The 27,309-nt window shown below is 37.2% G+C and overlaps 1 protein-coding gene across 3 annotated transcripts in view; it reads right to left on the minus strand.

Moving 5' to 3' along the window:
- LOC133612751 (neuronal cell adhesion molecule-like) overlaps positions 1–27,309 on the minus strand; it is a 274,321-nt gene that overhangs the window by 85,022 nt on the left and 161,990 nt on the right. For 2 of the 3 annotated variants that reach the window (XM_061970426.2, XM_061970425.2), the window contains exons 7-14: positions 24,499–24,669; positions 14,814–14,925; positions 14,564–14,748; positions 14,360–14,494; positions 11,117–11,260; positions 10,938–11,049; positions 5,471–5,637; positions 5,244–5,391 (exon numbers count right to left, since the gene is read on the minus strand). In XM_061970426.2, the coding sequence (XP_061826410.2) occupies positions 5,244–5,391; positions 5,471–5,637; positions 10,938–11,049; positions 11,117–11,260; positions 14,360–14,494; positions 14,564–14,748; positions 14,814–14,925; positions 24,499–24,669 (1,174 nt within the window). Of the gene's footprint in view, positions 1–5,243; positions 5,392–5,470; positions 5,638–10,937; positions 11,050–11,116; positions 11,261–14,359; positions 14,495–14,563; positions 14,749–14,813; positions 14,926–22,700; positions 22,758–24,498; positions 24,670–27,309 lie in introns of all 3 variants that reach the window. The other variant, XM_061970423.2, reaches the window with a different exon arrangement.

A 27,309-nucleotide genomic window follows, 5' to 3' on the forward strand; every position in this document is an offset into this window, starting at 1 on the left:
ATTTACGAAAATTAATTTAAGCCATCAGACACTTGAAAAGTGGCACATCACATCTCTAATGTAATCATTTGAACTTTTCAACAGAAATAGCACTGCAAAAATATTAAGGACATACTTCTGTATTTTGGTAGTTATGCTGTCAACATTTAACAAGATTTCTTCAACTTGGACTTGAAAGCATAAATAGTATAAACACTTTTAACAGTATAACAGTACTAAACAATTCCAATAGATAACATTGGTGTCATTACCTTTTTGTTTGCTCAATTATTGCCTCCGTAAATAAAACTTCGGCATTTATCACATCCAAAGAATCTGTTTGGGCGACGAAAAACGTTGAAAGTTTTCCACTTGTATCGCTAGCAACGGCATTAGACTTGTGTTTTTTTGTCCCAACGTGGTCTTTTACATCGCTAATTCCTCCGTGTCCGATCGATCTATCAGATTGATCATACTGCAAAAATTATATGGTAACTTTATGATAAGTTTACTTGAAGTGGCATAAAACACTGAAAGTGATTGTTCCTATAACCCCTTTGTTTCAAATGTTTGTTCCACTTGTGGCAGTCGGGCACCAGCATACCGTCTTTGACAACTTGAAGTGGCATAAAACACTGAAAGTGATTGTTCCTATAACCCCTTTGTTTTAAATGTTTTATGCCACTTCAAGTTGTCAAAGACGTGCTGTGAAATACAGCCGACAGGATTGCGCACCAAACACGAAGCAAGGCCAAAGCGCATGCATGGTGCAGGAGAACAAAGGACTTCTTTCATTTAAGTTTTGTGATAAACCATCAAACTCATTCGTTAAAAGGACTCTATAGTAATATAAAGCGAATTTTTCTGGACATTATCATGCAAGAAAAGTTTATTTTTGGGACCGCGATCACCGCGTAATGATTTTTAAAGGTTGCATTACAAACATTTAACTGTCCCACGTGATCAGCCAGTGCGATTGGAAGTCCATGCTCAATTATTGCCTCCGTAAATAAAACTTCGGCATTTATCACATCCAAAGAATATGTTCGGGCGACGAAAAACGTTGAAAGTTTTCCACTTGTATCGCTAGCAACGGCATTAGACTTGTGTTTTTTTGTCCCAACGTGGTCTTTTACATCGCTAATTCCTCCGTGTCCGATCGAAAAATCTTGTCTGCACAAGGTGCAATTCGCGTAGTTTTCACCCTTTTTGGAACGGGAGTTTTGAATATTCTTCACGGAATGACTGCAGTTTTCTTTTCGGTTTAAGACTCGTATGCGATTTTTCTCCGGCTGATTCCATGATCGTTCGCTCGTTTGGAAACAATGGCAACAGGTGCCTCGTGCTTGGCAGCGGTGCTATAAATAGCCTCGCGCATGGCATTCGGAATGGCTCAAAAGGAAGTTACGGGAAGCAGTGTCGATTGTCATTGTTGTTACGCGATTTCGTGAATAAACCTTTTTAAAAAAAAAAAAAAATTAAATTAATGAAAAACCGTATTTTTTATCACTGCAACCGTTGATGAAAACCGTACTAATTACGGGAAAACCGGAGTAGTGGGCAGGTATGAAGTTGACCCGAAATGACGACGCCCTTTTCACACGATGAGTCCCACACCAAAGTGTGAGTAAACATGCACCTGAACCATGTACCATGTTACAAATACACCACACGGTGGCGCTATTAGTCAAACAGTTTGACTTAGCAACTGTACAGAATGTAACTTTCTCTTCCACAACATTTGGTGCTTACCTTTTGAGGACTCACCAGCACGTGTGTAAGGTTTGAGGTTGAAAAAGATGGAAATCTTTGACTAGTTGTTTCAAAACGATTCAACTTTTAGGCTAGCATGTATGCTAGCAGCATACTTGCCAACCTTGAGACCTCCGATTTCGGGAGGTGGGGGGTGGGGGGTGGGAGCGGGGGGCGTGGTTAAGAGGGGAGGAGTATATTTACAGCTCGAATTCACCAAGTCAAGTATTTCATATATATATATATATATATATATATATATATATATATATATATATATATATATATATATATATATATATATATATATATATATATATATATATATATATATATATATATATATAAATATATATATAAGAAATACTTGACTTTCAGTGAATTCTAGCTATAAAAATATATTTTCTTTTATTATATATATATATATATATATATATATATATATATATATATATATATATATATATATATATATATATATATATTAGAGATGCGCGGATAGGCAATTATTTCATCCGCAACCGCATCAGAAAGTCGTCAACCATCCGCCATCCACCCGATGTAACATTTGATCAGAACCGCACCCGCCCGCCATCCGCCCGCACCCGCCCGTTGTTATATATCTAATATAGACGATGCAAGGCATTAGTGAGGTTATAAAGCTTTTGCCTGTTAAAGAAAGGAGACTGATCCAATGCAGCACAGACATTCGCGTGCCACGCTGTCACGACCCAGACGCACACCAGTGCGCAATCATATGGGAGCCGCGCTGAGCGCACCTCCAAGCGCGTCTCTCTGCCGGCGACGGCCGGGTATGGGCCCAACGCTCCAGCGCCATCCATTTTCAGGGCTAGTTGATTCGGCAGGTGGGTTGTTACACACTCCTTAGCGGGTTCCGACGTCCATGGCCACCATCCTGCTGTCTATATCAACCAGGGTGAGCCCCACCCCTTTCGTGAGCGCACTGCGCGCGGAGTGACCCCTGTTACGCGCCCCCGGCAACAGGGGTGGCGGGCAGGTAAGCTGCGCGGGCGGAGCGCGCGGAGTGACCCCTGTTACGAGCCCCCGGCCACGGGGGTGGCGGGCAGGTAAGCTGCTTACCTGCTGCGCGTGACGCCAGCTGCGGCGAAGGCGGACGAGGCGGGGTGTCGGTGCGGTGGGCGCGGTGGTGACCCTGGACGTGCGTCCGGCCCTTCTCGCGGATCGCCTCAGCTACGGCTCCCGGTGGGGCCCTCTCGGGAGAAGGGGCCTCGGTCCCGGACCCCGGCGAGGCGTCGGGGGCCTTCTCCGCTTTGTAAAAGTGTCCATCTCTTTTTTTTTTTCTTCTGTTGTGGCATATGCTGCAGGTGCCTGCTCGTTTTTCGTATGTGGGTAACAACATTTAACTATGTATATATATTTCCCAATTGGTTTAACTGCCACCCGCCTGAATCTATTTAAAATCAAATTTTTTTTTATTTCAACCGCCCGACCCGACCCGACCCGACCCGACCCGACCCGCGGATAAAATCAAATTTTTTAAAATTTCATCCGCCCGATCCGCGGATAATCCGCGGACTCCGCGGTTGTGCCCGCAAACCGCGCATCTCTAATATATATATATATATATATATATATATATATATATATATATATATATATATATATATATATATATATATATATACATATATATATATATATATATATATATATATATATATATACATATATATATATATATATATATATATATATATATATATATATATATATATATATATATATATATATATATATATATATATATTTATATATATATATAAATAAAAGAAATACTTGAATTTCAGTGTTCATTTATTTAGACATATACACACACATAAGCCATTTCTAATATAAAGTAGTGTAAAGTTCTTACTTATATCTGGCAGTAAACCATACTTGCCAACCCTCCCGAATTTTCCGGGAGACTCCCGAAATTCAGCGCCTCTCCCCAAAACCTCCCGGGACAAATATTCTCCCGAAAATCTCCCGATTTTCAGCCGGAGCTGGAGGCCACGCCCCCCTCCAGCTCCATGCGGACCTGAGTGAGGACAGCCTTTTTTCATGACGGGAGGACAACAGGGTGACAAGAACTAAATCATCCAGACGAGAGATAAATTGTATTATTATGTTTATTTTACCTAAAAATAAATATATTTATTAATAAAAAATAAAAAATAAACTAAATACATTTTTACTATATTTTGCTAAAAACATCAAAATTAATTGTATTTTTATTTTTATTTTTTTGTGACTCCTTATTACATCCAGCAATAGAATTATACATTAAAATAAACATATTTGAAATAATTGATTTTAAATTATCATAATAATTCATTTAAAATGATCATATTTAATTATTAAAATAATTGCTTGTTTATAAACAACTTTAGCATTTTATTCATTACATTTTGAAACTCTCAGAAGCCAAGTTATGTTATATTCCTTAATATTTATTTATGCAAGTTTGAAGTATCAATTATCTAAACACAGTTTTGTTTGCATATTTTCAGGATGTAGATATCTACATATATATATATATATATATATATATATATAAATATATATATATATATATATATATATATATATATATATATATATATATATATATATATATATATATATAAATATATATATATATATATATATATATATATATATCTATCTATCTATCTATCTATCTATCTATATATATTTATATATATATATATATATATATATATATATATATATATATATATATATATATATATATATATATATATATATATATATACATACACATACATATATATATATATATATATATATATATATATATATATATATATATATATACATATGTATGAAATACTTGACTTGGTGAATACTAGCTGTCAATATACTCCTCCCCTCTTAACCACGCCCCGCCCCACCCCCAACCACGCCCCCACCCCTCACCTCCCGAAATCGGAGGTCTCAAGGTTGGCAAGTATGCAGTAAACTCGTCATGAAAGCTCTAAAACATACCGGTGTAGTGAGTGACATTATTCACCCAAGGAACTTTAGTTATTAAGAGAGTTCCGGTCACGAGCGTTGTTGTTGCACTAGTGAGCCACGGATGAGGAGATACTGCTTTGTTATTGATTGAAGTAAAGTCTGAATGTCTGAGTGACGCTGTCCAAGTGGAGGCACGTAAATAAGACCCAGAAAGTGACTTGAAGAAGATGTGTAAAACATCATCTATGCAACATTTTGAGCAAAGAACCACCATTACATGTTATGTAGACCACAAGGAAGTCTTTTATAGGTAGAAAATAATCATAATAATATGACTCCTTTAATGCGCCTTATAATCCGGTGCGCCTTATATATGGAAAAAGATGAAAAATAGAGCATTGATCGGCAGTGCGCCTTATAATCCGCTGCGCCCTATGGTCCGTACAATAGTGTAGGCAGAAGGCACATGTACAACTTGATGAAAAATGAATATTTGTGTCAGCTCAGACCTGTCATCGTCGGGCAGCTCGCTCTGGTCCTTCAGCCAAGTCATCGTGGGCACGAGCGACGAGTCGTGCTTGACTTTGCACTCGAACACCACGGACCTGCCCCGCTGGACCACTCGGTACTCGGGCTGCTTCAGGATGCGCGTGGGCTCTGAAGGCAAGAGCGCGACGGTCGTCAATAAGTCGTGACGACGCAACGTCGGGTTTGACGCGGCAAGTCGGCGGCTGACCTTTGACCTCCAGGTGGACGTGGTTCTCGTAGATCCCCAGGGAGTTCCGGGCCACGCAGGTGTATTTCCCCCCGTGCTTAGGCTGAGCCACGCCTATTTCGAGAGTGCCGTTGTCGTGCATGGTGTGAGTCTCCGCATCCAGGGTGCCTGAACGACTGTCCTTGAACCTAACACACACACACACACATACTAGTTACATACCTGCCAACTTTTGAAATCAGAAAAACCTAGTAGCCAGGGTCCAGGGGCCGCAGTCCCCGGTAGGTCCAGGACAAAGTGATTGATTGCATTCAGACAGGTTAAAATGTTGCTAAAACCATCACTTTTCTATCAGTCACAGTGACTTTTCAAAACAAAATATTACAGCAAAAATCATATGGGTTGATTGACATGTTTATTCTGTAAACTAACTTCAATAGTTTGAAATTATTTTGACAGTTAATGCCAGTTATCCTGTCAACCTTTCACAAGACTTTTTAATTGAAAGTATAAACAGTATAAACACTTTTTACAGTAAACAAATGGTAAAACAGTACTAAACAATTCCATTAAAAAAAAAATTGGTGTCATTATTAACTTTCTGTCCAAGCTTGTATAATCTACTGCCTTGTTCAATTGTAAAAAATATTCTGTGCCTAAAATTCACATTTCTATCACAATTATCATACTGTAAACATGGTAAGCTAACTTCATTAAAATTAATAGTCCTGTCAATGGCATGGAATTACAATTCAAATGTAGTTTTTTTGTAAGCCTTTCAAAAGAATTCAAAATATGAAAAATTAATGAAAATTAATTGAAGCCATCAGACACTTGAAAAGTGGCACATCACATCTCTAATGTAATCATTTGAACTTTTCAACAGAAATAGCACTGCAAAAATATTAAGGACATACTTCTGTATTTTGGTAGTTATGCTGTCAACATTTAACAAGATTTCTTCAACTTGGACTTGAAAGCATAAATAGTATAAACACTTTTAACAGTATAACAGTACTAAACAATTCCAATAGATAACATTGGTGCCATTACCTTTTTGTGGTTAAAATCCGAAAAACGTTGAAAGTTTTCCACTTGTATCGCTAGCAACGGCATTAGACTTGTGTTCTTTTGTCCCAACGTGGTCTTTTACATCGCTAATTCCTCCGTGTCCGATCGAAAAATCTTGTCTGCACAAGGTGCAATTCGCGTAGTTTTCACCCTTTTTGGAACGGATAATTATTCCCGGATAGGCTTTTGAATATTCTTCACGGAATGACTGCAGTTTTCTTTTCGGTTTAAGACTCGTTTGCGATTTTTCTCCGGCTGATTCCATGATCGTTCGCTCGTTTGGAAACAATGGCAACTGGTGCCTCGTGCTTGGCATTCGGAATGGCTCGATAGGAAGTTACGGGAAGCAGTGTCGATTGTCATTGTTGTTACGCGATTTCGTGAATAAAACTTAAAAAAAATAAATAAAATTAATTAATGAAAAACCGTATTTTTTATCACTGCAACCGTAACCCGGAATAGGTTGATGAAAACCGTACTAATTACGGGAAAACCGGAGTTGTTGGCAGGTATGTAGTTATCATTTGGAATGGGGAAAAAGTTTTTGATCATGACTTGTGGGGACCAGCCTTTGTGGAGGCATAAAAAAATGGTGTAAAATGTCCACTGCCCAGTTAGCTCATACACGTCTTTAAATCTCTGGATTGATGAAGTAATGTGCTGATCATTCTTACTGGGGAAAAAAAGAGTTCATATGGTTCATGGGGACCAAATTTAAAGAATTTTGCATAATTCACACAAATTTGTACATGACTACTGAGGACCAATGTTCCCTCTAATTGTTCATGTGTGTGAGCAAAGGCAAAAAGTCCCTGAGCATTGAGTGGAGTCCATGTGAGCAACATCACACGGGCATCATGCGGACCTGAGTGAGGACAGCCTTTTTTCATGACGGGAGGACAACAGGGTGACAAGAACTAAATCATCCAGACTAGAGATACATTGTATTATTATGTTTATCTTACCTAAAAATAAATATATTTACTAATTTAAAAAAAACAAAAGCGAAATACATTTTACTATATTGTGCTAAAAACATCAAAATTAATTGTATTTTTATTTGTATTTTTTCTGACTCCTTATTACATCCAGCCATAGAATTATACATTAAAATAAACATATATGAAATAATTAATTTTAAATTATCATAATAATTCATTTAAAATGACCATATTTAATTATTGAAATAATTGCTTGTTTATCAACAACTTTAGCATTTTATTCATTACATTTTGAAACTCTCAGAAGCCAAGTTATGTTATATTCCTTAATATTTATTTATGCAAGTTTGAAGTATCAATTATCCATACACAGTTTTGTTTGCATATATATATATATATATATATATATATATATATATATATATATATATATATATATATATATATATATATATATATATATATGTATAATATCTCCATCCTGAAAATATGCAAACAAAACTGTTTTTGGATAATTGATACTTCAAACTTGCATAAATAAATATTAAGGAATATAACATAACTTGGCTTCTGAGAGCTTCAAAATGTAATGAATAAAATGCTAAAGTTGTTGATAAACAAGCAATTATTTCAATAATTAAATATGGTCATTTTAAATGAATTATTATGATAATTTAAAATTAATTATTTCAAATATGTTTATATACCATAGAATATGTAAAATTATATGGCTGGATGTAATAAGGAGTCAGAAAAAATAAAAATTAAAATACAATTAATTTTGATGTTTTTAGCAAAATATAGTAAACATGTATTTAGTTTTTTGTTTTTTTTAAATTAATAAATATCTATTTATTTTTAGGTAAGATAAACATAATAAATAAAAAAAACTCGGACATGGGAGGAGTTCGGGGAGGCCATGGAAAACGACTTCCGGACGGCTTCGAAGCAATTCTGGACCACCATCCGCCGCCTCAGGAAAGGGAAGCAGTGCACTATCAACACCGTGTATGGCGGGGATGGTGTTCTGCTGACCTCGACTGCGGATGTTGTGGCTCGGTGGAGGGAATACTTCGAAGACCTCCTCAATCCCACCAACACGTCTTCCTATGAGGAAGCAGTGCCTGGGGAGTCTGTGGTGGGCTCTCCTATTTCTGGGGATGCTGAGGTAGTTAAAAAGCTCCTCGGTGGCAAGGCCCCAGGGGTAGATGAGATCCGCCCGGAGTTCCTTAAGGCTCTGGATGCTGTGGGGCTGTCTTGGTTGACAAGACTCTGCAGCATCGCGTGGACATCGGGGGCGGTACCTCTGGATTGGCAGACCGGGGTGGTGGTTCCTCTCTTTAAGAAAGGGAACCGGAGGGTGTGTTCTAACTATCGTGGGATCACACTCCTCAGCCTTCCCGGTAAGGTCTATTCAGGTGTACTGGAGAGGAGGCTACGCCGGATAGTCGAACCTCGGATTCAGGAGGAACAGTGTGGTTTTCGTCCTGGTCGTGGAACTGTGGACCAGCTCTATACTCTCGGCAGGGTCCTTGAGGGTGCATGGGAGTTTGCCCAACCAGTCTACATGTGTTTTGTGGACTTGGAGAAGGCATTCGACCGTGTCCCTCGGGAAGTCCTGTGGGGAGTGCTCAGAGAGTATGGGGTAACGGACTGTCTGATTGTGGCGGTCCGCTCCCTGTATGCTCGGTGCCAGAGCTTGGTCCGCTTGGACACTTTTCCAGTGAGGGTTGGACTCCGCCAAGGCTGCCCTTTGTCACCGATTCTGTTCATAACTTTTATGGACAGAATTTCTAGGCGCAGTCAAGGTTTTGAGGGGATCTGGTTTGGTGGCTGCAGGATTAGGTCTCTGCTATTTGCAGATGATGTGGTCCTGATGGCTTCCTCCGGCCAAGATCTTCAGCTCTCACTGGATCGGTTCGCAGCCGAGTGTGAAGCGACTGGGATGGGAATCAGCACCTCCAAGTCCGAGTCCATGGTTCTCTCCCGGAAAAGGGTGGAGTGCCATCTCCGGGTTGGGGAGGAGATCTTGCCCCAAGTGGAGGAGTTCAAGTACCTCGGAGTCTTGTTCACGAGTGGGGGAAGAGTGGATCGTGAGATCGACAGGCGGATCGGTGCGGCGTCTTCAGTAATGCGGACGCTGTATCGATCCGTTGTGGTGAAGAAGGAACTGAGCCGGAGGGCAAAGCTCTCGATTTACCGGTCGATCTACGTTCCCATCCTCACCTATGGTCATGAGCTTTGGGTCATGACCGAAAGGACAAGATCACGGGTACAAGCGGCTGAAATGAGCTTCCTCCGCCGGGTGGCGGGGCTCTCCCTTAGAGATAGGGTGAGAAGCTCTGCCATCCGGGAGGAGCTCAAAGTAAAGCCGCTGCTCCTCCACATGGAGAGGAGCCAGATGAGGTGGTTCGGGCATCTGGTCAGGATGCCACCCGAACGCCTCCCTAGGGAGGTGTTTAGGGCACGCCCGACTGGTAGGAGGCCGCGGGGAAGACCCAGGACACGTTGGGAAGACTATGTCTCCCGGCTGGCCTGGGAACGCCTCGGGGTCCCACAGGAAGAGCTGGACGAAGTGGCTGGGGAGAGGGAAGTCTGGGCTTCCCTGCTTAGGCTGCTGCCCCCGCGACCCGACCTCGGATAAGCGGAAGAAGATGGATGGATGGATGGATGAAACATAATAATACAATGTATCTCTAGTCTGGATGATTTAGTTCTTGTCACCCTGTTGTCCTCCCGTAGTGAAAAAAGGCTGTCCTCACTCAGGTCCGCATGGAGCTGGAGGGGGCGTGGCCTCCAGCTCCGGCTGAAAATCGGGAGATTTTCGGGAGAATATTTGTCCCGGGAGGTTTTCGGGAGAGGCGCTGAATTTCGGGAGTCTCCCGGAAAATTCGGGAGGGTTGGCAAGTATGATGTATATTCATATATAAACCCTTCCATTGTTAAAAACGGCCCACTGAGGGCAACCATAACTGCGATGTGGCCCTCAAAGAAAACGAGTTTGACACCCCTGGTGTAAACAGAGTAATGTCCCCATTAAGTAAACATTGCCAGAGCACACACACACACACACACACACACACACACACACACACACACACACATACATGTCCTGCACTTTGTGTGGACCCACGTTTGGTCAGTAGGTTGTGAGGGCCCCCCCTTTCCACTATAGCTAGAATGATGAAAAAAAATATGTCTAGCACCAGATGGCAGTAGAGAGTTGCAACCTCACTTCAGAATGCAAAACACACAAATTAAAACAAAAATTTTCACTTGTGTAGTTGTGAGGACTGACCGCTGTTGCTAGGTAGATTTCACCATACACACGCATAGTAGTAAGTTATGCGAGTTGGCCATTTTTAAGGACAGCAAACACACACACACACACACACACACACACACACACGCAAAGACAAAAAGAGGAAAGCACATGTGAGCTCCCAGAATCGTTGTCTCGTCATGAAAGATCTCACCAGGTGACCTTGGGGATGGGCGAGCCAAAGGACGTGCAGTCCAAGAGCGCCGGCTGGTTCCTGATGACCTGGTAGACTTTGTTGGCCGGCGTCAGCACTCTGGGCGGCTCGGCTGCAGGGAGTGAGGTGCGGTGAGGTCGGCGGTTCCACGCAGAATGTTATGTGGCGGTGGAACTCACAGAGAACGTTGACGAAGGCGTTGGCCAGGAGGTAGCCGTACTGGTTGGAGACGTTACACTGGTACACGGCGCTGGATCCCGTCTGCACCTGGCTGAATATGACGGTGTCGTCCTCCACTTTGCGGCTGGGATCCTTCGGGGAATCTGACCGTGGATGACAGAGGTGATAACTTTAGTCGGCGGGCAACATCTGGAGCGCCAAAGCTATTCATTTGGCCAAAAAGTCTCAATTTAACCAATACAACCATGGTTGCAGTACTGCTGCCACCCCACAGGGGGCAACAGCAAGCATATGTGTCACAATGAAGCAGCAGAGGGGTGAGTAGAAGAAGATGGCACTATCCACCCTGAACAAAAATCTATATAAATCACAAAAGTATGTATCGAAAATGCTGACTTTGTGAAGTCTTTTGTATTTGTGGTTGAACTGCTTAAATTTGACCAGCAGAGGGCGATGAAACTACACTAGGTTTAATTGTGTTCAACCACGTGTGTGCAATGTTTGCCGTGTGTATTAACACGAAAACTTCTATTTTATCTAAGTCACATGCACAATGGACATTATTTATGTCAAATACACAATAGATGTTATACTTTTGTTATGTTTGTATGAATGTATTGGATTTTTGAATAAGCTTGTAACATATTATTGTAACATATTATTGTAACATACTTGTACATTATATTGTAACATATTATTGTAACATATTATTGTAACATATTATTGTAACATACTTGTACATATTATTGTAACATATTATTGTAACATACTTGTACATATTATTGTAACATTATTGTAACATACTTGTACATGTTATTGTAACATATTATTGTAACATATTATTGCAACATACTTGTACATATCATTGTAACATACGTGCACATATTATTGTAACATATCATTGTAACATATTATTGTAACATACTTGTACATGTTATTGTAACATATTATTGTAACATATTATTGTAACATACTTCTACATATCATTGTAACATACGTGTACATATTATTGTAACATATCATTGTAACATATTACTGTAACATATTATTGTAACATATCATTGTAACATATTATTGTAACATATTATTGTAACATATTATTGTAACATACTTGTACATATTATTGTAACATATTATTGTAACATAGGCTCCAGCGCCCCCCGCAACCCCGAAGGGAATAAGCGGTAGGAAATGGATGGATGGATGGATTATTGTAACATATCATTGCAACATATTATTGTAACATATTATTTTAACATACCATTGTAACATATAATTGTAACATAATATTGTAACATATTATTGTAACATATTATTTTAACATACTTGTACATATTATTGTAACATATCATTGTAACATATCATTGTAACATATTATTGTAACATATTATTGTAACATATCATTGTAACATATTATTGTAACATATTATTTTAACATACCATTGTAACATATAATTGTAACATAATATTGTAACATATTATTGTAACATATTATTTTAACATACTTGTACATATTATTGTAACATATCATTGTAACATATCATTGTAACATATTATTGTAACATATTATTGTAACATATCATTGTAACATATTATTGTAACATATTATTGTAACATACTTGTACATATTATTGTAACACATTATTGTAACATATTATTGTAACGTATCATTGTAACATATTATTGTTACATATTATTGTAACATACTTGTACATATTATTGTAACATATTATTGTAACATATTATTGTAACATACTTGTACATATTATTGTAACATATTATTGTAACATACTTGTACATATTATTGTAACATATTATTGTAACATACTTGTACATATTATTGTAACATATCATTGAAACATATTATTGTAACATATTATTGTAACATATCATTGTAACATATTATTGTAACATACTTGTACATATTATTGTAACATATTATTGTAACATACTTGTACATATTATTGTAACATAATTGTACATATTAATGTAACATATTATTGTAACATATTGTAACATATTATTGTAACACACTTGTATATATTAATGTAACATATTATTGTAACATATCATTGTAACATATTATTGTAACATACATGTATATATTATTGTAGCAAATCATTGTAACATATTATTGTAACATATCATTGTAACATATTATTGTAACATACTTGTACATATTATTGTAACATATTATTGTAACATATCATTGTAACATATTATTGTAACATATTATTGTAACATATCATTGTAACATATTATTGTAACATACTTGTACATAGTATTGTAACATATTATTGTAACATAGTTGTACATATTATTGTAACATATTATTGTAACATACTTGTACATATTATTGTAACATACTTGTACATATTATTGTAACATATTATTGTAACATATCATTGTAACATATTATTGTAACATACTTGTACATAGTATTGTAACATATTATTGTAACATGCTTGTACATATTATTGCAACATATTATTGTAACATAGTTGTACATATTATTGTAACATATTATTGTAACATACTTGTACATATTATTGTAACATATTATTGTAACATACTTGTACATATTATTGTAACATATTATTGTAACATATTATTGTAACATATGTGCACATATTATTGTAACATACTTGTACATATTATTGTAACATATCATTGAAACATATTATTGTAACATATTATTGTAACATATCATTGTAACATATTATTGTAACATACTTGTACATAGTATTGTAACATATTATTGTAACATACTTGTACATATTATTGTAACATATTGTAACATACTTGTACATATTATTGTAACATATTTGTACATATTATTGTAACATATTATTGTAACATACTTGTACATATTATTGTAACATATTATTGTAACATACTTGTACATATTATTGTAACATATTATTGTAACATACTTGTACATATTATTGTAACATATTATTGTACATATTGTTGTAACATATTATTGTAACATATTATTGTAACATACTTGTACATATTATTGTAACATACTTGTACATATTATTGTAACATATTATTGTAACATATTATTGTAACATACTTGTACATATTATTGTAACATATTATTGTAACATATTATTGTAACAAATTATTGTACATATTGTTGTAACATATTATTGTAACATATTATTGTAACATATTATTGTAACATACTTGTACATATTATTGTAACCTATTATTGTAACATACATATTTGCACTCACTCTCTATGGCCATGCCGTTGATGGCCCACTGGATGTCGGGCTTGGGTGTGCCACTGGCCCTGCATGTCAGAACCCCGTTCTCTCCTGGGGCCATGACCAGGTTCCTGGGCGCGCCACCGATCCAATACGGAGCAGCTGGAAGCAGAAGAAGAAGAATTCCTCACGCCGCATACATCAAAGGTCCGCAGGAGAACGAGGACGCACCTTTGACCGCGACGCCGACGGTGTGGCCCACGGAGCCGTGCTTGTTCCTGGCGGTGCACTGGTATTCTCCCGCGTCGGCTTCCGACACGTTGGCGATGCGCAGGGTTTTGTGGTGGTGCGGGTAGGAGGTCCGCGTGGCGGGGAGCTCGCCGCCCACTTTGGCCCAGGTGATGTCGGGAGTGGGCCTGGAGGTGAAGGGATGGAAAGGTGAGGAGTGGTGAAGGTGTCACGTCCAAGTGGGCCGACTTACAGTCCTTCCGCAATGCACTCCATCTCCAGCACCTGACCACGCAGCACCATCTTGGAGCTGGAGGGAACGGACGGGGTGAGGAACGTGGGCCTCCTCTCGTCTACCGGATCCTCTGTGGTCACACCCACACACACACCCTGCTTACATCCTGGCCAACTCACTTCAAGCCTCTTTACGAGACATCCTAGACGAGTCCAACCCCTGATTTCCACAGGATGCCAAACGGCAGCGGAACATCATCACCACGTCAGCGGACTCTTTCGGTTTTTATTCCACTCAATGTGTAAATATACACAGAGCTTCCATACGGTATCTGTTCAAATCGTCTCAAATCTGCTTGTGTTGGACAGAAAGTTAGGGATGTAACAGTAAACGGTATAACGATAAACCGTGGTATAATTTCAGACGGTTTAAAATTTTAATTAAAGAAAAACTGCCATTTATTAATGCATTTTAGGCAACACTGCTTACTTCCTGGAAACAAAGTTTGGCTTGAAACATGGCGGAAAGCAACGACACATAATCTGCTCGGTGCTTTGTTGACTTCCTTTCCCTTTCGCTTCATTTCCCAGGAGTCAGGGCGTGCGTTTAAGAGGCACTGCTGTGTTTAGATGGAGACAGGTGTGGACAATGTTGTCCCCACACTAAAGAAAACTATATGACGTTGCTTTTATTTTCTCAATACAGCGTCCTGCTGTGACTGAGAGTTAATGAGGTGAGGAAACACGCAGCAGGCGATGTGTTTATAACTTGTTTATAAAGTCTGTAGTTTGTTTGCTGGGATGCTAACTCGTCCTTTATTTAACTGCTAACTGTGTCAGTGTTCAAATAACATCAACACGAGCTAAAATGTTTGTCATCTCTCCGAACTGAACGCGGGCCGTGAAGATTGTGCATTAGATGTGAGAGGTGTCACTCGTGTTTATTTTTGTTGGCCAAACTGTCGCGTTGAACCACATGTTTTGTTGGAGAACAAAGCTTGTTTATTAGACTTTATCTTCATTAGCCAAACTGCTTTGTCTTTGATATTGATACCAAAAAGTATTTTTACCATTACTTTTGTTTTTTATTATATTAGCCTACTATCAAAATAACTTTAAAAGTCTTATATAAGTGCTATAATGAAGGCAACACGTGATGTAAGTGTCTATATTAGCCTACTATAAAAATGACTTTAAAAGTCTTATATAAGTGTTATAATGAAGACAACACATGATGTAAGTGTATATATTAGTTATATTAGCCTACTATCAAAATGACTTTAAAAGTCTTATATAAGTGTTATAATGAAGGCAACACGTGATGTAAGTGTCCATATTAGCCTACTATCAAAATGACTTTAAAAGTCTTATATAAGTGTTATAATGAAGGCAACACATGATGTAAGTGTCTATATTAGTTATATTAGCCTACTATCAAAATGACTTTAAAAGTCTGATATAAGTGTTATAATGAAGCAACACGTGATGTAAGTGTCTATATTAGCTATATTAGCCTACTATCAAAATGACTTTAAAAGTCTTATATAAGTGTTATAATGAAGGCAACACGTGATGTAAGTGTCTATATTAGTTATATTAGCCTACTATCAAAATGACTTTAAAAGTTTTATATAAGTGTTATAATGAAGACAACACATGATGTAAGTGTCTATATTAGTTATATTAGCCTACTATCAAAATGACTTTAAAAGTCTTATATAAGTGTTATAATGAAGACAACACATGATGTAAGTGTCTATATTAGTTATATTAGCCTACTATCAAAATGACTTTAAAAGTCTTATATAAGTGTTATAATGAAGGCAACACGTGATGTAAGTGTCTATATTAGCCTACTATCAAAATGACTTTAAAAGTCGTATATAACTGTTATAATGAAGACAACACGTGATGTAAGTGTCTATATTAGTTATATTAGCCTACTATCAAAATGACTTTAAAAGTCTTATATAAGTGTTATAATGAAGGCAACACGTGATGTAAGTGTCTATATTAGCTATATTAGCCTACTATCAAAATGACTTTAAAAGTCTTATATAAGTGTTATAATGAAGGCAACACGTGATGTAAGTGTCTATATTAGCCTACTATCAAAATAACTTTAAAAGTCTTATATAAGTGCTATAATGAAGACAACACGTGATGTAAGTGTCTATATTAGTTATATTAGCCTACTATCAAAATGACTTTAAAAGTCTTATATAAGTGTTATAATGAAGGCAACACGTGATGTAAGTGTCTATATTAGCTATATTAGCCTACTATCAAAATGACTTTAAAAGTCTTATATAAGTGTTATAATGAAGGCAACACGTGATGTAAGTGTCTATATTAGCCTACTATCAAAATAACTTTAAAAGTCTTATATAAGTGCTATAATGAAGGCAACACGTGATGTAAGTGTCCATATAGCCTACTATCAAAATGACTTTAAAAGTCTTATATAAGTGTTATAATGAAGGCAACACGTGATGTAAGTGTCTATATTAGCCTACTATCAAAATAACTTTAAAAGTCTTATATAAGTGCTATAATGAAGGCAACACGTGATGTAAGTGTCCATATAGCCTACTATCAAAATGACTTTAAAAGTCTTATATAAGTGTTATAATGAAGGCAACACGTGATGTAAGTGTCTATATTAGCCTACTATCAAAATAACTTTAAAAGTCTTATATAAGTGCTATAATGAAGGCAACATGTGATGTAAGTGTCTATATTATCCTACTATCAAAATGACTTTAAAAGTCGTATATAACTGTTATAATGAAGACAACACGTGATGTAAGTGTCTATATTAGCCTACTATCAAAATGACTTTAAAAGTCTTATATAAGTGTTATAATGAAGACAACACATGATGTAAGTGTCTATATTAGCTATTTAGCCTACTATCAAAATGACTTTAAAAGTCTTATATAAGTGTTATAATGAAGACAACATGTGATGTAAGTGTCTATATTAGTTATATTAGCCTATTATCAAAATGACTTTAAAAGTCTTATATAAGTGTTATAATGAAGGCAACACGTGATGTAAGTGTCTATATTAGCCTACTATCAAAATGACTTTAAAAGTCTTATATAAGTGTTATAATGAAGGCAACACGTGATGTAAGTGTCTATATTAGCCTACTATCAAAATGACTTTAAAAGTCTTATATAAGTGTTATAATGAAGGCAACACGTGATGTAAGTATTTATATTAGCCTACTATCAAAATGACTTTAAAAGTCTTATATAAGTGTTATAATGAAGACAACACATGATGTAAGTGTCTATATTAGCTATTTTAGCCTACAAGTCAATAACGTCAACAAAGCTCACCTTTGTGGCATTCACGCACAGAATACAAGGTTTGGTGGACAAAATGAGACAAAGAAGGACTGAGAAAGTTAAATCTGCCTGCTTGTTGTCAAGCAGCTCATTGGAGAAGCTTGGCACCTCTCAGCTCATTTGATTGCATTTGATCCTGCAGATGGTCGCTCATTTGCCCTCTAAGGGGACATAACAGAAATGTAAAAATGCAAATGAGATAAACACTTTCCACTAGATGGTTGTGCTGATTGGAGAAAATGCAAGACATTTATTTGAACCGCCTGCAAGCAAGAAGGAGACAAACGTTGCTTTGAACTAAGAAATGTTAGAAAGTGTTTGGTGACTTGAATAGATGTTAAATAGAACAATTAGTGAAGGTGTTTGACTGGAGAGAGTGGGGGATTAACGAAGGGGAAGAGGTGAGGGTTAGCATCCAGACACTAGGGGGTGCTACATGTCACCAGGATGAAAGGAAGAGGCCTTCATTTAGGGGTGAAAGGTCAGTGAGCTGACCCCTCAGGTTGCGTTCACACTTGACTTCCTCTACTCTGATCCCGACAGAATAAAAAGATAACTGGTGTAATATTTGTGTCATGTGACCAAAGGAACATTTGCATACCTGCCAACTTTTGAAATCAGAAAAACCTAGTAGCCAGGGTCCAGGGGCCGCAGGCCCCGGTAGGTCCAGGACAAAGTTCTGGTGGGGGGTTCCTTCGCCCCCCGACGCAAAATGATTGATTGCATTCAGACAGGTTAAAATATTGCTAAAACCATCACTTTTCTATCAGTCACAGTGACTTTTCAAAACAAAAATATTACAGCAAAAATCATATGTGTTGATTGACATGTTTATTCTGTAAGCTAACTTCAATAGTTTGAAATTATTTTGACAGTTAATGCCAGTTATCCTGTCAACCTTTCACAAGACTTCAATTTGTTCATTGAAAGTATAAACACTTTTTACAGTAAACAAATGGTAAAACAGTACTAAACAATTCCATTAAAAAAAAATTGGTGTCATTATTAACTTTCTGTCCAAGCTTGTATAATCTACTGCCTTGTTCAATTGTAAAAAATATTCTGTGCCTCAAATTCACATTTCTATCACAATTATCATACTGTAAACATGGTAAGCTAACTTCATTAAAATTAATAGTCCTGTCAATAGCATGGAATTACAATTCAAATGTAGTTTTTTTGTAAGCCTTTCAAAAGAATTCAAAATATGAAAAATTTATGAAAATTAATTGAAGCCATCAGACACTTGAAAAGTGGCACATCACATCTCTAATGTAATCATTTGAACTTTTCAACAGAAATAGCACTGCAAAAATATTAAGGACATACTTCTGTATTTTGGTAGTTATGCTGTCAACATTTAACAAGATTTCTTCAACTTGGACTTGAAAGCATAAATAGTATAAACACTTTTAACAGTATGTCGTGCTGTGAAATACAGCCGACAGGATTGCGCACCAAACACGAAGCAAGGCCAAAGCGCATGCATGGTGCAGGAGAAGAAAGGACTTCTTTCATTTAAGGTTTGTGATAAACCATCAAACTCATTCGTTAAAAGGACTCCATAGTAATATAAAGCGAATTTTTCTGGACATTATCATGCAAGAAAAGTTTATTTTTGGGACCGCGATCACCGCGTAATGATTTTTAAAGGTTGCATTACAAACATTTAACTGTCCCATGTGATCAGCCAGTGCGATTGGAAGTCCATGCTCAATTATTGCCTCCGTAAATAAAACTTCGGCATTTATCACATCCAAAGAATCTGTTTGGGCGACGAAAAACGTTGAAAGTTTTCCACTTGTATCGCTAGCAAAAGCATTAGACTTGTGTTTTTTTGTCCCAACGTGGTCTTTTACATCGCTAATTCCTCCGTGTCCGATCGAAAAATCTTGTCTGCACAAGGTGCAATTCGCGTAGTTTTCACCCTTTTTTTTTTTTTTATTAATGAAAAACCATATTTTTTTATCACTGCAACCGTAACCCGGAATAGGTTGATGAAAACCGTACGAATTACGGGAAAACCGGAGTAGTTGGCAGATATGCATTTGCACAAAGTAACGACTCGATTTAATTAAATTCCAAACCAAAACAATGAGATTGCAGCGAGTTGAATACTTACAGTAAGTTATTTTTATACAACGTACATTTCTTCACAATGAACTGTGTGTGAATGTCTCCCACACTAACTGTCCTTTTTCTTGTCCTTTCATCAGACGTCATTTGAACTCTGCTCTTTAGTCGACATGTCAGTCCAACTGCACCAGAGTTCACTTACAGAACTCTATCTTTCAAGTCAGGGCCTAAACGCAGATCATGTGCAGTGTGTAGGGCCCCAGCATCCATTAAGGGCCCCATTTTGCGTGAATAAGTGCAAATGTCAGTTAATGACCCTTATACTCCTTCACTGATATATATATTTATATATATATATATATATATATATATATATATATATATATATATACATTAGGTCAGGAAAAAAACACAGAGGCTGTTTCATCCCTACAAGCCTGTTTCGCAGGTTTCCTTGCTCTTAAGGGGATTTTATATAAAATAGAGCAGGGAAACCTGCAAAACAGGCTTGTAGGGATGAAATAGCCTCTGTGTTTTTTCCTGACCTAACGTATATTCCACTATAACCGGTATTGAGCACTGTATAACGATAACGGAAAAACCACAAAAACCTTGGCTATGTATATATATATATATATATATATATATATATATATATATATATATATATATATGTCTTAATAAGGTTATCCAAAAAATAGTGCTCGATACCGTAGTAGAGCGCAATATATGTATGTGTGGGAAAAAAATCACAAGACTATTTCATCTCTACAGGCCTGTTTCATGAGGGGGGGTTCCCTCAATCATCAGGAGATTTTAATGGGAGCATTCGCATACCATGGTTTATATAGGGCACAGAGTGGGTGGGTACAGGCTGGCGTAGGGGCGTGGTGATTGGCTCATGTGTTACCTAGGAGGTGTTTCCGTCTGTGGCGGCATGCTGATACAATTTCGCTGCGCTTGTTGAGGGATGACAGGTCTGGACGGTAAATAATAAACAGTTTCTCTTTCAAGCATAGGTTGCATCTTTTATTACCACTATTGTAAGGTGTGCTGGATGCAAGAATTTGCCATGTTATTGAATATTCAACATTATTTGAATATTCAATAACATGGCAAATTCTTGCATCCATATATATATATATATATATATATATATATATATATATATATATATATATATATATATATATATATATATATACCTGTATTATATATACATATATATATATATATATATATATATATATATATATATATATATATATATATATATATATACATATATATATATATATATATATATATAAATATATATATATGTATGTATATATATATATATATATATATATATATATATATATATATATACATACATGTGCATATATATTTATACATACAATTATATATACATACATACATATATATACACACACATATATATACACACACATATATATATATATATATATATATATATATATATATATATATATATATATGTAAGTATTTATATATTTACATGTGTATACATACAGTATATATATGTATACACATGTAAATATATATATATATGTATATATATATACATATATATATATATATATATATATATATATATATATGTATATACTGTATATGTATACACGTGAAAATATATATGTATGTATATATATATATATTTATATATATGTATACACATACATATATATATATATATATATATATATATATATATATATATATATATATATATATATATATATATACATATATATGTATATATATATTTATATATATATATATATATGTATATATATACACCCGTCCTTGCACGCTACACCGCTACAACAACGATGACGGGGAGAAGACGCTGTCCAAGTGGAGGCACGTAAATAAGACCGCCCACAAAACGGCGCATCCTGAAGAGACTTGAAGATGATGTGTAAAACATCATCTATGCAACATTTTGACCAAAGAACTACCATTACATGATATGTAGACCACAAGGAAGTGTTTTATATGTAGAAAATAATCATAATAATATGACTCCGAAAAATACGGTAAATAAAATTGGATTTGATTTATATAATTTGATATTATTTGTTATTTGTACTAAAAAAAAAAATACATTATTGAATACTTTATTCCCCATGAAATTAGTTTTAGGACAAAACAAGCTTCAAATGAAAACCACTTAAATTTGATTAAAACGTATAAAAGTAGTTTCGGATGAGAAAGAAAGTGTGAAAATGTAACGGGGCCCTCAAAATAAAATTCTGCTTTGGGCCAGGGGCCACCCTGTTTGAAGTGGTCTCACACCTCACACTCCACAAAGCGCACTCGGGGAGAGAAAGCACCAGAGTTCAATTTTAAGCGAAGTAAACATGACAAGTGTGAACGCAGCCTTCGTTAATGGCGGGGGAAAAGACCAGGAGAAAAGGGTCAGGGGTCGGAGGAACGCCGTAACTCACCACTAAATAAATCAGTGTCATTGTAAAAAGCTGCCATTGTGTCATTGATTGCATCCACTGTAACACAACAAAGCAAACATTGAAACAAAGAGCGGGAAATAAGGACTGATGCCACGTTGACAGCTGACACTTGGGACAATACAGGTAAAAGCCAGTAAATTAGAATATTTTGAAAAACTTGATTTATTTCAGTAATTGCATTCAAAAGGTGTAACTTGTACATTATATTTATTCATTGCACACAGACTGATGCATTCAAATGTTTATTTCGTTTAATTTTGATGATTTGAAGTGGCAACAAATGAAAATCCAAAATTCCGTGTGTCACAAAATTAGAATATTGTGTAAGGCTAATACAAAAAAGGGATTTTTAGAAATGTTGGCCAACTGAAAAGTATGAAAATGAAAAATATGAGCATGTACAATACTCAATACTTGGTTGGAGCTCCTTTTGCCTCAATTACTGCGTTAATGCGGCGTGGCATGGAGTCGATGAGTTTCTGGCACTGCTCAGGTGTTATGAGAGCCCAGGTTGCTCTGATAGTGGCCTTCAACTCTTCTGCGTTTTTGGGTCTGGCATTCTGCATCTTCCTTTTCACAATACCCCACAGATTTTCTATGGGGCTAAGGTCAGGGGAGTTGGCGGGCCAATTTAGAACAGAAATACCATGGTCCGTAAACCAGGCACGGGTAGATTTTGCGCTGTGTGCAGGCGCCAAGTCCTGTTGGAACTTGAAATCTCCATCTCCATAGAGCAGGTCAGCAGCAGGAAGCATGAAGTGCTCTAAAACTTGCTGGTAGACGGCTGCGTTGACCCTGGATCTCAGGAAACAGAGTGGACCGACACCAGCAGATGACATGGCACCCCAAACCATCACCCAACCATGCAAATTTTGCATTTCCTTTGGAAATCGAGGTCCCAGAGTCTGGAGGAAGACAGGAGAGGCACAGGATCCACGTTGCCTGAAGTCTAGTGTAAAGTTTCCACCATCAGTGATGGTTTGGGGTGCCATGTCATCTGCTGGTGTCGGTCCACTCTGTTTCCTGAGATCCAGGGTCAACGCAGCCGTCTACCAGCAAGTTTTAGAGCACTTCATGCTTCCTGCTGCTGACCTGCTCTATGGAGATGGAGATTTCAAGTTCCAACAGGACTTGGCGCCTGCACACAGCGCAAAATCTACCCGTGCCTGGTTTACGGACCATGGTATTTCTGTTCTAAATTGGCCCGCCAACTCCCCTGACCTTAGCCCCATAGAAAATCTGTGGGGTATTGTGAAAAGGAAGATGCAGAATGCCAGACCCAAAAACGCAGAAGAGTTGAAGGCCACTATCAGAGCAACCTGGGCTCTCATAACACCTGAGCAGTGCCAGAAAATCATCGACTCCATGCCACGCCGCATTAACGCAGTAATTGAGGCAAAAGGAGCTCCAACCAAGTATTGAGTATTGTACATGCTCATATTTTTCATTTTCATACTTTTCAGTTGGCCAACATTTCTAAAAATCCCTTTTTTGTATTAGCCTTAAGTAATATTCTAATTTTGTGACACACGGAATTTTGGATTTTCATTTGTTGCCACTTCAAATCATCAAAATTAAATGAAATAAACATTTGAATGCATCAGTCTGTGTGCAATGAATAAATATAATGTACAAGTTACACCTTTTGAATGCAATTACTGAAATAAATCAAGTTTTTCAAAATATTCTAATTTACTGGCTTTTACCTGTATGTCTTCTGGAGACTGAAGGTGGCGTCCCAGACAGGAAGTGAGGCTCTCTGGCGTGCGAGACTTACGGTTGAGGACCTTGACGCTGATGGGCTGCTTCTGCTGGATGGTCTGCGTGCGCGGGAAGCGGGCGTAGCAGATGTAGTCGTCACGGGAATCCTGGCGCAGCACGTTGGAGAAGAAGAGGTCTCCGTTCAAAGACTGCGACACCCGGTTGCTCTGAGGCAACCTCTGGAAGTCTGGCGAGGAAACAAAGTAGAAGAGACTAGAAGACTGAAATGTCACTAACAAGTCCTGCTTTGACCCTGCCAGTCATTTCCCAAAATATACACTCTAGTTTTTGAGTAATGACTAGATATGTATTCGGAACGTCACCTCTTGGTGTGACGGCGTCTGCAGAACTGGAGCCAGTTTCCGTTGACCTCCTGGTACCCTAGCACCTCCAAAACCCTTAAATCTAGACTCCAAACATCCCAGAACGAGCTAGTCAGGTTACTTCTAGACCTCCACCCCAGATCACACCTCACTCCTACCCACTTCTCCAAAGTGGGCTGGCTCAGGGTGGAGGACAGAGTAAAACAACTTGCACTGAGCCTGGTCTATAAAATCCGCTACACCTCCCTGATACCGAAGTACATGTCAAACTACTTCCTTAACGTAAATTAAGCCTAAAATAGCACGACGGAGACGCCCGGACTGTTGAACAACTTAAGCTGTACATCAAGCAAGAATGGGAAAGAATTCCACCTGAGAAGCTTCAAAAATGTGTCTCCTCAGTTCCCAAACGTTTACTGAGTGTTGTTAAAAGGAAAGGCCATGTAACACAGTGGTGAACATGCCCTTTCCCAACTACTTTGGCACGTGTTGCAGCCGTGAAATTCTAAGTTAATTGGAGCCTATCTCAGCTGCATTCGGGCGGAAGGCAGGGTACACCCTGGACAAGTCGCCACCTCATCACAGGGCCTATATATATATATATATATATATATATATATATATATATATATATATATATATTAGGGCTACAACTACCGATTAATTTTATAATCGATTAATCTGTCGATTGTTACTTCGATTAATTGATTAATAATCGGATAAATGAGACAAACTACATTTCTATCCTTTCCAGTATTTTATTGAAAAAAAACAGCATACTGGCACCATACTTATTTTGATTATTGTTTCTCAGCTGTTTGTACATGTTGCAGTTTATAAATAAAAGTTTACAAAAAAAATAAAAACACATTAAAAAAAATAAAAAAATAAATGCCTCTGCGCATGCGCATAGCATAGGTCCAACGAATCGGTGACTAAATTAATCGGCAACTATTTTTCGATTTAATCAATTAGTTGTTGCAGCCTTAATATATATATATATATCAATGTATATATATATATATATATATATACCTATATATATATATATATATATATATATATATATATATATATACATATGTATGTGTGGGAAAAAAATCACAAGACTATTTCATCTCTACAGGCCTGTTTCATGAGGGGGGGTACCCTCAATCGTCAGGAGATTTTAATGGGAGCATTCACATACCATGGTTTGTATAGGGCACAGAGTGGGTGGGTACAGGCTGGCGTAGGGGCGTGGTGATTGGCTCATGTGTTACCTAGGAGGTGTTTCCGTCTATGGCGGCACGCTGTTACAATTTCGCTGCGCTCGTTGAGGGATGACAGGTCTGGACGGTAAATAATAAACAGTTTCTCTTTCAAGCATAGGTTGCATCTTTTATTACCACTATTGTAAGGTGTGCTGGATGCAAGAATTTGCCATGTTATTGAATATTCAACATTATTGTCTTTGAGGTCCCAAATGTGTTTGCCGAGTTCTGTGGTATTTCGCAGGTTTTTGTTCCTGAAAGAAGCCTTGTGATTGTTCCATCTGGTTTTCAATTCTCCCTCGGTTAATCCTACATATGTGTCGGATGTGTTAATGTCCTTGCGTATTACCTTAGATTGGTAGACAACTGATGTTTGTAAGCACCCCCCGTTGAGAGGGCAATCAGGTTTCTTTCGGCAGTTACAGCCTTTGTTGGTTTTGGAGTCGCTTTGTCCGGGGGCCGACGGCTCATTTGCAATTGTTTTGTTGTGGTTTGAGATGATTTGTCGTATATTGTTCATGCAGCTGTAGCTCAATTTAATGTTGTTCTTGTTGAATACTTTTCTTAGGGTGTTGTCTTTGGGAAAGTGTTTGTCAATCAGATTGAGGAATTTGTGTCCAATGTTAGTTGAGACGTTTTTTGCTGTATGGGGAGTTGTACCAGATGATGTCGTTTCGTTTTCTGTTCTTTTTTGGTTGGTTTCCTGGCGTGGGTTCATAGGTGAGGGTGAAATTGTATCCGCTTTCATCAAGGGCTTTTTGGTACGGGGGGGTTGCTTGGTCAAATTCAGCTTTGCTAGATGACAGCATCGATAGCCTTTTATTGATTCCGGTAGGTATTCTTTTCGTGGTGGTGGGTGGGTGGTTGCTGTCATGGTGCACATATTGGAGTGTTGTGTTGGGTTTCGTGAATGGTATATATATATATGAATAAATAAAATAAATACTTGAATTTCAGTGTTCATTTATTTACACATATACACACACATAACACTCATCTACTCATTGTTGAGTTAAGGGTTGAATTGTCCATCCTTGTTCTATTCTCTGTCACTATTTCAGAACACACACATTATACAAATATACATTATAAAATCAATAAGAAAACGGGAGCTCTAATTTGGGAGTCTGAATTAGGATCAGAAGTTCCTATATAAACATTGCGCACTCACGTCGCCATTTTGTATTGATTACTGCAGCTGTGCACTGGATTCATTCACAAATACAAACTACAACTCACAAACACTTTAGA

This window comes from Nerophis lumbriciformis, linkage group LG10 (assembly GCF_033978685.3).
Source record: "Nerophis lumbriciformis linkage group LG10, RoL_Nlum_v2.1, whole genome shotgun sequence".
NCBI classification, from domain to species: Eukaryota; Metazoa; Chordata; class Actinopteri; order Syngnathiformes; family Syngnathidae; genus Nerophis; species Nerophis lumbriciformis.